Source organism: Anguilla rostrata, chromosome 3, assembly GCF_018555375.3.
Source record: "Anguilla rostrata isolate EN2019 chromosome 3, ASM1855537v3, whole genome shotgun sequence".
NCBI lineage: Eukaryota > Metazoa > Chordata > Actinopteri > Anguilliformes > Anguillidae > Anguilla > Anguilla rostrata.
The window spans coordinates 71,212,228-71,228,450 of record NC_057935.1 but is presented as its reverse complement, the minus strand read 5'-3'; the positions used below and the strand labels follow the sequence as shown (position 1 = coordinate 71,228,450).

The following is a 16,223-nucleotide window of genomic DNA, read 5'->3' as shown; positions in this document are numbered from 1 at the left end:
ATGAAACACTTAAGTTGGCATGGCGATGCCCCATTTCCACAGCTCTGCTCCATAATTCTGTAGAGCAGGGGGGTTTCAACCTTTTCTGATCCACGGTCACCCCCCCCACCCCTCCTCCCAGATCCATCCCAATAAGGCACCCTGGGAACATCCATCATAAGTTAAAAATTATCAAAAAAGGTGTTATCTTTTGAAATAATTTCCCAAAATGAATATATGGTAATTGGTTCATTGCATAGAAAGCCTGGCAAGGAACGCCCCCCCCCCACCCAGGACCTTCAAGAACCCCCAGGGGTCCACTGACCGCCTGTTCAAAACCCAGGCTGTAGTGTATAGAGGCTTTCACGTTGGCCTGAAAAGCAGGGTTTTGGGGACATGGGGACAGCCAATGATATGAACGCTAGTGTAACCTGTTCCAGGGGAAGGAAAGGTAAAGGGAGCGGTGAGTTGAGGTGTGTGAGGTGTGGAAAGGTAAGGAGCGGTGAGTTGAGGTGTGTGAGGTGTAGAATGCAGACTGTCACCTGAACTAATAGCAGGCCTGACAAACAGAAGGCAGGAAGAGAAAGATAACAGGAGAGAGAGAGGCAATAAAAAAAAACAGTCGATTAGTTCACGAGAAAGAGCAGAAACAAATGATCATTAGGATAATTGCCTGCACTTCACAGCACTTGAGCTCAGTTTTAGTGTCGCTGCTGTTGAAATGTGCGGAAGCTCAGCCCCAGCTTCAGCTGTGAGTAAAGCTACGGTGGCCCAGATGACTCAGCTCGTCTCTGCTTCCTGCCACATCTTGCGTTTTTGTTTCCCTGTAACCCTCAGCATCTGATCCAGGTGTTTTAAGCTGTTGTGCAAAAAAACCTGATTCGTTATGGAGGCCCATGGTTTGGTCTTGTAAGCCCCTTTGTGTGATTTTATCCTCTTCAGGATGATAACTTCCATTCCCTCTCTTTTTACGGGCCATTTTGGCAAAAGGGCTCTACCTGCATGGAGAGCGTATTACTCATGGATATCAGGGACTGCTCAGGTGTTGAAATGTCAATGAACACATTAAAACCATTTCATTAATAACCATTATTGCACAGTTTTGACCAAAGACTACATTGACTCTGAAAAAGACACAGCCTTTGCTCTTCTCGAGAATACCAGAATACAAGGAAGCTGTGTGCACAACTTTCTAGGCATAGGCTGCATAGGCGATTGCCTAGGGCCCAAATTGCCTAGTGGCCCACCCCCCGGTCCACAATCACCATCCCACTGTGTCTGGGTACAAATTCACTCAAAAGGGCGTCGCCTAAATAATTTGCCAAGAGATACCAAAAACTTGCTTCGATTCCTCACTTAACACTTTAAGGCTTAACTGAACATTCTAATGCTGATGTCACAATCGCTGCTGGTGACTGAAAGCAGCGGAGTTCTAGAACACTGACTTAGAATTTTGAAAAAAAACATTTTCCTTCCTTCAAAGAAAAAAAAGAAAATTCCCCTACTCTTCAAAAGGTAAAATAAAGGGACAAAGTTCTAAAAAACGAATAATTAGTATAGATGCTGTGTAAATTTTGAAAATGTCAAAAACAAATGAAAGTCTCCTGAGTCTAATGGGTCCAGCGTCTGGTCTGAGGATGTGGGTCACTGTTCCCCTCCACTGCCATTCACCATTGCTAAACAGACGCCACATTTAATAAAAACAAAACAAGACCTTTTCCATGAAACTGCATCTTGCTATCCTGATTTAGATTAAGTACACACAAGAAATGTGCAAAGCAACTAGGTCAAGTCAGGTTAATGGGCCTTTTTTTTTTACAATAAGTGCCACACACATTATTTATTGAATAGTCCATTAAGTTTATTGCTGAGGAATGCTGATGTCGGTTACAGGCACGATGTTTCATGCTATTCATCTGTAAAATATATTTGGGCACATTGTTTTGGTCACCTTATTGAGGGGAGGGTTATGAGCAGCGGGGGAAGTTAACTTTATATTGAACCGATTTTAAGAATAATCTTAATCTTACATAAATTAATAAATGTTCCACATCATATGGTGTTCCATAATATGTGCAAGGAATTAAAACAGAGACTCAGATTCAGGAGTTAAAACAGCCTCCGTCCTGCTTTAGAGACTCAGATTCAGGAGTTAAAACAGCCTCCGTCCTGCTTCAGAGACTCAGATTCAGGAGTTAAAACAGCCTCCGTCCTGCTTCGGAGACTCAGATTCAGGAGTTAAAGCAGCCTCCGTCCTGTCATGGCCTTACATGGCAAGGCTCCCAGCTGGAGAGTTTATCTTTACATTCTTTCCTCCAGGGGATTAATGTAATTCCCCTCAGCTGTAGGACCTATTGCCCCCCCTCCAGGTTAAAAATAGCCCTCCTCCTCCTTCCCCTGTCAGTGACACAAAGGAAAGGGGAGGGGGGCGGGGACGGAGACGGGGGTGGGGGGAGGAGGGGGGGTCTGGCACAGAGAAGCACAAGTTCCTGCAAGTGTGAAGATGGGCTATGTGCTGAGAGGTGGTGTGAGATTCTATGCCTGTGTGTGCATCTGATTCCCTAGGAGTTCCCACAGCATCCTCAGAGTGTTCCCAGAGGGTTCCCAGGGCGTTCCCAGGGCATTCCCAGTGTGTTCCCAGGGCGTTCCCAGGGCATTCCCAGTGTGTTTCCAGGGCGTACCCAGAACGTTCCCAAAGCATTCCCAGAGCATTCCCACAGCGTTCCCAGGGCGTTACTACAGCATTCCCAAGTTGTTCGTAGAACATTCCCACAGCGTTCCCAGGGCGTTCCCAAGGTGTTTGTAGAGCGTTCCCAGAGCATTCCCTGGGCGTTCCCAGAGTGTTCCGTGGGTGTTTGTAGAGCGTTCCCAGGGTGTTCCCAGGGAGTTCGTAGAGCGTTCCCAGGGTGTTTCCAGGTGTATTCCTAGGTGACATTTACAACGCCAGAACATTAAAGAAATTATTGTAGATTTACCCTTCCCACAGCTCCCGCGTTTCAGTTTAGCTTTTCTCTGCCCTGTTCCAAAGGCTGCCACAAATCATCGTGCACTGAAGGACCATCTCAGCACTCCCTCTGTCTCCTTCTGCCTCTTCAGCACCCCCAAGCGGTGAAATGAATCACTTATTGACATTAGAGCTGACAGGAGCTCTAATTACATCATCATCATCCTCCTCATCTTCAAAAGTCACACCCCCAACACAGGTGTTTATTGCACCATCGTTACCTTTAAAAACAGTTCTGACTGCTGTGATTACAGATTAGGTTCCAGTGTGTTGTCTTCAGGTGTGCAGGAGCTGCATTTGTCAGCACTGCCAGAGCTCATTTCTATTTCCTTTTTTTGGCGTCACTTTTTAACAAACTTTTGTTGTTGTGTGAATTGTTGTTTTTGAGTTCAAGATGGAGTCTGTTTGGACTTTATTTGTGGTTCAATTAGTGATGTCACAGAACCCTCCCCAACTGTGCAGCCATCTCTGTGACAGCTTTACCACAGGAGGTCTATACCAGTCAGCAGTTATCACTGATACGGCTGAAGTCTGGATCACGCACTATACCTATGTTTTGTGCTCAGAAGCTCAGCTGCTGTGGAGTAACGCATTAGTTCACCAAAAGCGGGAATGATTAGATTGGAAATAGCAGCGGTCTGAATTCATCCAGAGGAGGAGAGGCTGATGAAGGATGGCTGTGCTCTGACAGTCTGTGTGGGTTTTGTGGATATTTTCAGGCCATTGCAGAGGGGTTAGAACACGCAGCTGCAGGAACAAAAGGTTTTTTTATTTATTTATTTTTAATCTACACACTACTTTAACCTTACTAGAGTTTTTTCCATAGTAAATCAGTGCTTTATATAAAAGTAAATTGCACTGCATTATGTTGCATTACAGGGGAATAATAAAAGATTAGCAAAACAGCCCTACTTTCAACCCTTTCTGGTGTGAGGTCACAAATGTGTGATTAGAATGTTCTTTGCCAAATATTCTTATTCTGATGTCACAATCACTCCTGGGTAACTGAAAACAGTGGAGTTCTAGAACGCTGACTTATAATTTAGAAAAAACATTCTAAAAAAAAACTACTCTTCAAAGGGTTAAAATAGTACTGGACAAACAATGAATTTTTTTCTGGTATAAGATTACAAGTTGAGGGATGAGGTTGTTACCCTAAAAGGTGGAAAATCTGTGCTGTGGATTTATCACCTACACATGTTGTCCTGAGTATGACCCTGCAATCTATAGATCTATAGATCTATGATTTCTCCGATATTTTATTATCTGGATCTATGGTCTGAAACTCTCCGACCAGACAGCAAGTGTCCTATCACTTGGGGACTCGTAGTCCCATCTCCCCCCAGCTCAGATACTCCCGCTCAGCAGCACTGCCCTTGTCCTTGTCATCTGCGTGTTGCGAGGACCCGGCGAATTATTAATACTGCATACGCGAGGAGTCATTAACAGAGTGCCAGAGAGACGGCTTTTAAATTCACACCATCCCTTATTAAATAAATCCTTATAATAAATCCTTAATTTCCCGTCGCGATCCGGATATAAGGAGGTGTCACTCCCGCCGCTCGCAGATATAATCATCCTGCGAGAAGCCGCCATTATTGCGGGCGCACACGTATTCATTTCGCTATTAATATCACCGCAGCAGCGGTCGGGGGCGAACGGCACGATCGACAGCGCTGGACCCCGGCGGCTCGGATAATTAATGTCTGAACTCGTGGAGCCAGCCGTTAGCCAGAGACAGCCCCGGCAGGTCCCGGTTTATCAAGCGTAACGGGGACTGATGACAAAAAAAAAAACAAAAAAACGAAGAAAACTGCGGTGGAATCTGTTCCTACAGTTGGCTGTTCATCATAACCCTGGCCCTGATGTCGTTTGGGACTTTTGATCCTTCAAACTGTGATTCAGTCTGTGATTTAGTCTTCTCCCTAATGGTATTGTGTTCATGTAACCCTCACAAAATAACATCCACCTTTAAGCGAGCATTACAAGTAGCACTTTTTGTAAATATCCTGAACAAATTAGGTTTTCCATATTTTCCATATAAAAATGTAGTACTTGAGACAGTCTAACATAGCAAAGCACTCCCCCTGCTGGACGGGGGCCTGTAATGATCTCTACATGTTTATTTAGGGTTTGATAACAGCCAGGGCCTCACACCCAAACCCCTGCCCATATAAGAGAGAAGAGAAAGAGTCACAGTATGTACCCAACTCAGCTCAGCTCTTTTTTGAAGAGCCACAAATGTGAACCATGGAAAACGACTCATCTCGAGACATTTTACTACAACAAACAACACATCAAAATGATTTTTTTTCCTCAAAATAATACACTTAATATGGGCTTATTTCTCATTGACCTGTGCCAGTGTCTCTCCCCCTTGCTGGCATTGGGGCATCACTGGGGCATCGTTGGGGGCATCATTGCCAGGGAGGGCAAAGGAAACACGGGGGGCAGTCAGCTGACCCGTGGTGAAAGAGCACATGGAGGGGCTCTCTGTTATTTCACTGACGCCCCCCCGCCCCCGCCCCCGATCCATCCAGCCGAATCAGCACTAAAACACACTCTGGCGCGCCCTGGATCCTTACTGGAAAAATACCCCTGATTCATCAGCAGGGCTTTGGGGCCTATTGTTTGGTGGTTTAGTTGCACCCATTGTTCGACGCCAGCACGTGCGGGACAACTGCCCCCGCTCTGTCTACCCCCCCTCCCCTGCCAAACCCCCCCCCAAATACCCCCCTTTCCCTCTCTGTATTGATATTCAGAATCATCAGGTGGCTTCACCAAATCAGTGTACAAAGAGGTGTAACCCTACCAAAAAAATCTCACTGTGTGGCAGCAATGCCGCTGTTTTGGCTGACCCAAATCAGAGATTCACAAGCCTAACTTGATCTAATTTGACTAGTTGGTTTTTGGATTGTTATATGATTTATTCACATATTTTTAACAGTTCATACAGTACATTTTCACGGAAAGAAAGATATCTATATGCTTAGAGGGTCTGTAAACATGAGAATATTACTGATATGATACATATTTCACTTATCCTTTAAAACATCCTAAAATGAGCCGTTAATTTTGTTATACATATTTAACATTAAATCCTAATTTTTTTATTTAAAAAAGAAACTAATTAGTAATCCTACTATACTTGCAATCAGCAGCCACTGGTAGAGCAGAACACTTTTTATGCAGTCCAACAGAGGGGGCTAGTGAGTAAGTAAGAAAAGCCTTCCACAGCCGTTGAGTGACATCACTTGTTAAATACAATCCCGGAGCCAAAAAAGGTAATATTTATATTATTATACCCTTCACAGAGAAATCCCACAGACTTCAAGGCTATAAATAGCCTTCCAGTCATTCTACCACAGAGCAGTCTGTAGAATCTAATTAAATAATCAAATTTGAAAAATACAAAGTTAGCGAACAGAGATGCTTTCCGGACCTGGGGAATGCATATTTTCCTACAGAAGTAATTATAATAGTATTTTCAGAGCTATTATGGTGAATGACTGTGCCACGGTAACTAACTCTGGCCAAACATGCCAGATTAATATTGATATTTTACAGCTAGACTGAGAGAGGGCACCTGTTCTCCTGGAAAGGGTTCAGTACTTAACTTGCATTGCTTCAGTATGTATCCAGCGGTATTAATGGGTGCAACGCTATGCAAAATAAAATTAAAATAAAAAAAACTTGTGTAAGTTGCCCTGGATGAGTCGTTCTGTAGTATAATGAAGTAACACGTCTAAAGTCGCGATCACTTTTGCCGATCAGACAAGGAAGGACGAAGGCCTTACGGTTTTGCTCGGTGGGGTTCATTGAAGGAGACGCTGTAAAATGGACGCCACGTTATCAGGGTTCATGGCATTCTAGTGAAGTGCACTGGTGGAGCTGACCGCCCCCGGATGGTACTGGCGTAAGTTTGGGTGCTCGTAGCAGACCCAGGCCTCTTCCAACGGTTCACTGCGGGGGTGGGCCTTGCAGAAATGGCAGAAATGGTCACAGAGAGAGGACGGGGGGGGGGGTGCTAGTGTTGCTCCATCATTTGCCCATTTGTTTTCCTTTAGTATTGTTTGTCATAACTTAATGTTTATTTGCACCGTTTTATGTCTGCTAATGTGCGCCCTTCGGCTCCAGGGTCTCAGTAAGAAACTCTCTGCGTAAATAAAGGTTAAAAACAATCACGTGCCACCTATACACAGAAAGCCTGAAGTTGCCAGCGGTCTAGAACACAAAGGTGGGGGGTGGGGGCATTAATCAGTGTACTAACAGCCCTGTGTCTGTCCTACCATGCCGTCTGATACCCTAATGGGCCAGGATCACCCCGGGTTGCACCGGTCAACTTTTAGAGACACTTGAATGTGTTATCTAGGGCTCTTTCCAAACGCTTATTTTACCTCTTTGCATCCTTTCCTCGTGTCCTTTCCTCGCTTCCTTAGCTCCACCCAACGGAGGACGCAGGGAAAGGATGCGGGGACAGAGGAACCGAGGGGTGCATTCCACCTGCTTATTTTTCACCTCCTCTCTTGCTTTCCTTGCATCCTTTCCTAGCATGGAAGGCCAAACTGATCAAAAATGTGTGAAATTGACATGTGGGGCTCATTCCAATCACTGATTGTATTTGTCCTTGTCTCTGAGGCCTTTGACTGACCCGGGAATCGATTGAGGTGTGCCATCTTTAAGGACATTCCCACCCGTTAAATGCTCCTTCAAAGCGCTATGAGCTTGGAGGCTCCCACGGGATTCTTGAGCAAGGAAGCACGAGTGCATCCTTTTGGGGGAAGTATTTTTTCAGAATGCGTGACGCATAAAAATCTAACTGTGGATCCACCTTTCCCCATCGGCCACATCTGTAATACTGTGGATTCAAACTGACGCTCAAAAGGACAAGGGTGTTCTATTCGCCTAATGCACTTTGCAGTGGAACGTCCTTTGTTCAGTCAAGAGTCAGCTGGAAGCCACATCAAATCATCAGTAGCATTATGGATGGAATGGAGTGTGGGGATCTAATCATCTCATAATAATAACAGTAATATAGTGACATCAATTTCAATTTGGCCTTCCATATTAGGAAAGGAGACAAGGAAAGGAAGCAAGGAGGATTTTAAAAACCGGTTGGGTCAAACCAAGGTGAACAGACTCTTTAACTAATCAATGTCTTAAATTAAGCACTCATGTGCAGGAACACGGACGCAGCAGCCCTCCAGGATTTCAATTTGTGATCCCTACTTTACAGTGACCAATTCTGATCATAACATGAAGACAGTTTGAGATTTGTGAACACCCTCATGTTTTCTGTTATTTACAGTAGGTGTAAAAATTATTTTTCTACCAGGTGATCTGTATGTCTGCTTAAACCACTTCTCATCTTCATGATAGCAAACAAAAAAATGTTAGTACATCGGTTTATAGGACTGTATAGTATATCAACAGTATATATCAATACAGTAATCATAAGGAGTAATTCACAGGTTTTCCTCTGTTCAGATTGATTCTTTATTGGCATAAGGCTGATACAGAAGCCCCAGGGACAGCCCTCTGGGAGAGGTCAAAGGTGAAAAGCATCAGTGGTGGTTAACGCTGGGCGAGGCGGGGTGGGGGGTCGCTGGGTGAGGCGGGGGGTCGCTTGGGTGGGGGGGGGGGGAGTCGAGGAGCCGCAGCGCCTCAGAACTCAGTGATTCGGCGGAAGGAGCCGATGGCGGGCGCGGTGGCGCCCCAGTCCGTGTGCTGGCGGTACTCGCCGCGCTCCAGGAAGTACTGGCGCCCCCTGTAGTTGGGCAGCTCGTAGAACACCCAGGCGCCGTCAGACACCGCGCACGACTGCACGTCGCGGAACTTGAAGGCGTCCGGCACCGACGGGCAGTCCTCGCCGTGCTCCGCCATCTGACCCTCGAAGTTCGGGCGCTCGTAAATTCTGATCTTGTACGAATTCCCGTAGGTCTGCAGTGGAAAGCACGTAAACACACGCGTGGGTTACACATCTCTTTTCTTAAAGACTCTTTTATCGGGCAAGAATTATGGTTAGGCTTAAACACGTAACGATATTAACAGGTTCGCCTGTAAGACAGTGTTAAAATGACCATACACAGTTTGCAAGGCCTTGCTCAGGAGCATATAACCCGATTAAACTATTCAGGGAAGCCCTTGCCTTCTACAACAGGTAAGGGATACGCTATGATATCTATTGTTTACTCCTTGATCATACCACAGTTAACGCGTTATGAAAACAAATCCTAAAATACAACAGACTTCGGATAAACACGGTCCTTTAAAAGGTTTTCTTGGCACACATCCTTCACCGTTTTATGGGTTTGGGTGAACCGCTGCCAAAAAGCGTCCCTTTAATCTCCACTCATTGTGAGTCGGGCTTCTGACAGATTAATTCCCTGTTGCTGTTCCCATTTGGCATTCCCTCCTGTGCCGTGCGCTTCTCCGGAAAAACCAGTCCGGCACTCTTTAGCTTCCAAACTCTCCACGGGCACAAATTCACGACAAAGTCACCGCAGAAAAGCAATTTGCGTAGTTCTGGCTGCGTACTCCAATGAGAGCACACGTTGCCCTTAAAATGAAAATACGGTATACCTGCTTTTGCCTTCTAGGTCACATGCACCATGCAGCATTACAATTACGAAATATAGAAAAGTACAGTTCAGTGATATTAATAATACATTTGTCAGTAAAATCGTCTACTTGATTGCACATTAATTCTGCATAGTAAGTCTGCATATTCCTGTATCATTTGTACTAAAACAAAATGTCCTCACAGCACAACGTTTCTGCACAAGGGAAATATTTTGCCGGCTCACGTTTTTGATCCAGCGACACGACCTGACGCTGTCGTTGAAGGCGGACCACTGCTGCGGGTCGGGGTACTCCCCGCGGGTCAGCACGTACTGGTACCCCGTGTAGTTGGGGCGCTCGTACAGGACCCAGCAGCCCGTCTCCACCCGGACGGAGTTGCAGCGGGAGAAGTGGGAGTGGAGGTCAGCGCAGTCGGCGCCGCACTCGTAGCGGCGGCCCTGGAAGCTCTTGTCCTCGTAGAAAATGATCTGGAGGGGAACGGAGGACCACGGGCATGAAGGTGAGCGTGCGGGGGGGGAAAAAGAAAAATTTAAAATGTTTCTGCGACGTTTTCCAAACAACAACATTATCTGCCTTATTATTGTAGACAAAAGTCACTTTTTTATATCAATGGCAATTCAAAAGCACTGTTAATGAAAACAAACTGCCTTTTTTTTTCGTCTTTAATTAAACTTGAATTAGAGGCAGCAGTAAATAATGGCTCCATAAAAAATAAATGCCTTGAGAAATAAAAATAAAAATAAAAAAGGCGTAAAAAACATGATTCTAATTTCTGTAATTTCTTTGTGTCTGAGCCTCAGCGAAGCTAGCTCACTTTAGAGTTTATCATATTTGATAAGTTTATGGAACATTATGTTTGCTATATCTAAAGCATGATTTTTCTAATAACCCTTTGATAATGCACTGCAATCTCACCTTCCCCATGGTTGTCAGTGTTTGCCTACCCACTCTGCAGTCAGAGAGATGAAGTTTATATGCATTAGCTGAACGTGCTGACCAGGGGAATCCAATTGTTATCTAAATTTCCCTGATTTGCATATCAGCAAAAATGCTTTTTGTTCAACTTTGATTTCCCTTTGTTCCTGTGTAATGACCCTGCATCAACGCATTGCTGGAACTGCGATATGAACTTTATAAAGGACAGCCAACAGTACAGCATTTTTTTTTTACAGCATTATTTCATGCAACTCATCAACGGTGCGATTTACTTAAATTTGTGTCTGGACTCAATATTTAATTTCACACGGACACGTGTTCAAGTGGCTCTTATTATTGCTTGTGTTTCCGTTTTTAAGTAATTATATTTTTGGTTTTTAGCAGTTTATGGATTATAATAATATTTCATGCATCTCAAATTGCATGTATGAAACATGCTTGCAATTGCAGACAACAGCTTCTGACACGTTTGAACATAAAAGAGAGAAAAGGTTATTTGCCTTACTTTTACTGTCTTGTTCATGAACATGACAACAGAACAGAAATCAGAAATCAATTATATTATTCAACTGAACCAACGTTATTGTGTTCCATGTTACATATGCCCATCTGACGGGAGAGGTTCTGGAATATTGGGGAACTTTCCCATTTGGTTGTAAGACCACAGTATGACGCAAAGGTTTCCCCAAAATAATTTTAGATTGTTCTGTGCTTATTGCATACACCTTAACCTGTGGCGACCCCTGATGGTCACCGTGGTGATAATGAAAACACACTGTGAACGCTACATTCCAATGATATTGAGGGAATGTAGCCAAATGCCAGACTTTTTGACAACTGTGAACCAAATAAGAAAAAAGAATGAAAACAGAATAAAGAATTCACTTTTTTAAAACTGAAATAATAATTTGTACATTTTAAGTATCCATTCCTTGCAACATAAAAACCATATTGAATGGGCATCTGTTAAACCAGACAAATGTAGGGAGCATATATTGTACCCCAACAATCTGGGAGTAGATACTGTACCCCAATATTCTGGGAATAGATACTGTACCCCAACACTCTGGGAGTGTATACTGTACCCCCAACATTCTGGGACTAGATACTGTACCCAAACACTCTGGGAGTGTATACTCTACCCCCAACATTCTGGGACTAGATACTGTACCCAAACACTCTGGGAGTGTATACTGTACCCCAACATTCTGGGACCACATACTGTACCCCAACATTCTGGGACTAGATACTGTAACCCAACATTCTGGGACTAGATACTGTACCCCAACATTCTGGGAGTGTTCTGTGAGCTAAATTTTGAGCTGCATTAGCTCAGCACATACAGCGATCCTCGGACCTCTAAAAAAAAGTGCTAGCACTCTCGAGCGAGACACCCAACCCCTAATTCCTCCTGACGAGCTGGTAGGCGCCTTGCATGGCTGCCTATCACCATGGGTGTGTGAGCGTGTGTGTGTGTGTGTGTGGATGGGTGACTGAGAGGCATTAAATCGTTAAGTACTTTGTTTAGCAGCAGTTGCTGAAAAGTGTAGTTGTTATTTAAATGCAGTCCATTTACCGTTTATCACACAAGAAAGCCTCAAGACTGACGATTTTGTGTTTCTGTCCAGCACCAATCAGCCCCTCTCCTCATAAACAGCCCTGCCAGAAAATTCTGGCCTTGCTCCAAATAGTATTCTGTGCTTATGTCAGCTAAACATAAAAGCAGACATGGTGTTACTGTAGATACATCAAACTTGTTAATCATGATATAATTTACCTATAACCTGCTGGAACCTACCGCAGAACACAAGTCTAAATGAACAGTCACTATAGGGAAAACAATCCATTTCTATTTCCTGAGTCAAGATAAGGTGCCGTATAAGTAATAGCTGCTTTCAATAAATATCTAAAATGGAAAAGCACACCAAAAACAGAATAAGGAAATCAGAACACCATGTTAATGAATGCCCTGGTCATCGCTTCCCTTTGTCCACAAGCCACGATAGTATGATTGAAATTAACAGCGCGTACTGTACAGTACAGTCCTGCTTATTCATCAGAACGGGACATTTAAATAACAAAAAGCCGTCCCATGGTCTATAAAGTATAAAAGCTGCACCCGACCACAGGGCATCAGACGGAGTACCGCAAGACATCGCATCAGACATGGGCAAGGTATGTACTGGATGAAATTATCGAGCAAAATTTAACATTTTTTTGAGAGAAATCAAATCGTGGTCCCAGAAAAAGACACAATTTGGTACCTAGTGTGAGGAGCACTACTACCTCCACAAATATTGTGTTAACAGATAATCAGGTTTATCAGGATTTCATATGATTGGGGTAAGCGTTTAAAAGCAGTCTCTGCTGTCAGTTCTACTGCTCTGAAAAGGTGTAGTACAGAACAAACTAGTAGGAATAATGACAAAATAGCTGAAGAGCACCTGATACAAAGATGTTTTAAAGAATAGTTGTAATTTGTGGAATTGTAGTAGATTACTTTTCCTCAACTCATCTCTTGGTACACAATGAAATGTCAACAAGAGCTAATTCAATTCTTACAGAGTACATATGAGTCCAGCTGTGGCCATGTGTACTATGTAAGAGTTGATGTACTGTAACGCTGTAACTGTAACACAGTTACTTGCTCTAGTTTTGGCAGGTAAGATGTAGTCAGTTGTTTTAATATAACTGCATAAAAAGTTTTGCTGTGCAAAGCAAAAATATAGCAGTCTATGGGGGGAAAAAAATACACCATGTATATACATGATGGTTTACTGTTCTTTTTTTTTATTTATCAGATCATCTTCTACGAGGACAGGAACTTCCAGGGCCGCTCCTATGAGACCAGCAGCGACTGCGCGGAGCTCACCTCCTTCCTGAGCCGCTGCCACTCCTGCAGGGTGGAGAGCGGCTGCTTCATGGTCTACGACCGCTCCAACTACATGGGGAACCAGTACTTTGTGAGGAGGGGCGAGTACTCGGACTACTCCCGCATGGGCATGAGCGACTGCATCAGATCCTGCCGCATGATCCCCATGGTAAGAAATCTGTGTTTAACGGTGCATAAAGGTTGCAGCGCTGTTTGTGATTGTGGCTGACTAAAACCGAAAAACATTTAAAAAATCATTACATTAGTGTCACTTGATTTCTTCTCGATGATAAGTTAAGACATCTTAGTTTTGCAACTAGTGTCTAGGGCCTTTGTCTTGTTTTTTTATCATATGGGGTTCTTCTTATTTTCAGTTTACTTGCACATATTTATTGACACTAAAATAAGTAAAATATTTATTAGAAATGTTGTGCTGGTTTTCAACATTACGACATATACGACGTATATGTAGACTCAAGCCTTCAACATTTTTTACAGTTCTACAAATTCAAAAAGGTCTGCTGATGTTATCCATGGGCTGGTATTATTTGTGGTGTTAAATCCTTTGATTTGAAACTAAAATACAAGTCTGACTTTGACTGCCATTTTTCTGTGTTAACAGCACAGAGGATCCTTCAGGATGAGGATCTACGAGAAGGAGAACTTCGGAGGTCAGATGCACGAGCTGATGGACGACTGCGAGTCATTCCAGGAGCGTTACCGCATGTCCGACTGCCAGTCCTGCAACGTGATGGACGGCCACTGGCTCATGTACGAGCAGCCCCACTTCAGAGGCAGGATGATGTACATGAGGCCTGGGGAGTACAGGAGCTTCAGAGATATGGGCTACAGCAACATGAAATTCACGTCCATGAGGCGCATCATGGACACTTGCTAAATTCACTGGCATTAACTTTTGAGATGCCTGATGAAAATATAAAATAAAAAAAGTAAAATTTGTTTGATTGTCATTTTGTTTTCATGTGTCCTGTAGAATGGATTAATACCATTTAAAAAGGTGAATCGAGCACTGACAATAAATTAAGGAACAGTACAAAATTTTAATTTGACCCTTTGAAGAGTAGGCTTTTTTCTAATGTTTTTTATTTCCCTAAATACTACGTCAGTGTTCTAGAACTAGCAGTGATTGTCACATCAGCATTAGAACGTTCCATTAAGAACATTCTATTCACATATTTGTGATCTCACATCTTAAAGGCCCATGCAGTAATTTTTTTTTGCTAATCGACAAAAATTAGGTGCATAGCAACGAAGTAGCATAGTGGATCATGGTATTCGTAGTACTTTTTCCAAGGCATGTGTGTCTAACAAGTTAGAGATTTGCCTGAGCCCGCGGTGGGATTTGAAAGCTGGGCCTCTCACCCTTCCAAAGATTTCATAGGCAAACCAGTTAGCTAAAGGGCGAAATCGTCCCTAGCCAAGGGTAACGTTGTTATTTTACTGTTTTTTTTTTTCATTTTATGTGAGGGTTGCCTCGCCAGAGAGTATTGTCACGGTAACCTGCTTTAACAGACCTTTGATTTAAAGCACCTTTACTGTGCTTCATTAGCGAACTGGTCGAGCTACACCTGCTACACTATCCCCTCTTTGACTCCCCCTCCATTTTGAAACTTCGCAGCTACTACTTTTTCTTAACGATTCTGATCCGGTCCACTGCAACAAACGAGTTAGACATTTTACGGGGATGGGATTTAAATCCGCTACACACGGTTTATTCAGCAAAATGATAGCTAACTATTCCTTTCAATGTGATGAGTTTGTTTCCATAGTGATAAGCTGCTCAAGGGCTACAAAAATGCACAGTCAAAAACAAAGAAATACGAAATCCAGAATATGGAAGCTTTTTGTTTATGTGAGGGCACCATATTGAATGCTACTTAACTGGAAAGTATAGTATTTTGTGAGGGAGGGGAAGTGTGAAGACCAGACGTGACCAAACAGGGGATCTATAAGTTACCAAAGAGCACTCCAGTAACCACTGAGTCTTGTGAGAGACGAAATGAGAAGGGGGTGCTATACTCCTAAGGGATGTATCCCAAATAATGAATAATAAACCCCTAAACGGGTAACTGAGGAAGAAGGAGTATATAAAGAAACTAAAGGAACAGGGAAATGAGAAATGAAGAATAAACGACTTTGAACCGAAGCTGAGAAAAAGAAAATGTCTTTTCAAAAACAAACAGAAGATGTTCTGAGGCCAAATAAAACCAGGGGGGAAACTGGTTAGTAAGAGGCAGAAAGGTTTGTGCCCCGAAGGTGACACAATCACCCCTAAAAACCGCCAACCTCAGAATCTGGACAAATACTGTCCTAATACCTTTTCCCCAAAAAACAAACAAACTGAAGTCAGAATTCTTTTAAATTTCTTGGTTCCTAAAATCCTTACACCTTGCTCAGAAAAGCGACAGGGAACTGGCTAGAGCAAAACACGTTACACTCAAGCACCGTTCCACTGCCTACTGACGCTTTAAATACCCAGCCACAGGTGTGGCTGGTAATCAGCGGAAGATGTGAGCAACCCACAGGTGAAACAGATCAGAGGTAACCCTGCAGGAATGCACGGAATGTTAGAGCAGGAACAATCTTCCCACAGGAACCAAAAATAACGATTAGCCGAGTGGCTAATCTGCAAGCTCGAAACTAATCGTCCCCACACACCAAAATAACAATTAGCCGAGTGGCTAATCGGAATGCTAACCACTGAACCGGTGCAGGCACAGAAAAATGAGCTACCCTGCACAGAAACCGTGTCAGTATTTATTAGTATGGATCCATATGGAACCATATCCATAGTCATTTAATTGCATTTAGTGTAGTATGGATTATTTA

General features: G+C 43.5%; 2 protein-coding genes across 2 annotated transcripts; one reads left to right on the top strand and one right to left on the bottom strand.

Moving 5' to 3' along the window:
• Positions 1-8,455: 8,455 nt before the first annotated feature.
• On the bottom strand, positions 8,456-10,528 carry LOC135251821 (gamma-crystallin M2-like). Its single transcript, XM_064329638.1, has 3 exons — positions 10,481-10,528; positions 9,790-10,032; positions 8,456-8,923 (listed from the first exon to the last, which is right to left on the bottom strand). The coding sequence occupies exons 1-3, from the start codon at positions 10,487-10,489 to the stop codon at positions 8,648-8,650; spliced, it is 528 nt and encodes a 175-aa protein (XP_064185708.1). The 5' UTR covers positions 10,490-10,528; the 3' UTR covers positions 8,456-8,647.
• Positions 10,529-12,583: 2,055 nt separating this feature from the next.
• On the top strand, positions 12,584-14,333 carry LOC135251823 (gamma-crystallin M3-like). The gene is made up of 3 exons (XM_064329640.1): positions 12,584-12,676; positions 13,303-13,542; positions 13,996-14,333. Exons 1-3 carry the CDS (start codon positions 12,668-12,670, stop codon positions 14,269-14,271), a joined length of 525 nt encoding a protein of 174 aa, XP_064185710.1. The 5' UTR covers positions 12,584-12,667; the 3' UTR covers positions 14,272-14,333.
• Positions 14,334-16,223: the final 1,890 nt, after the last annotated feature.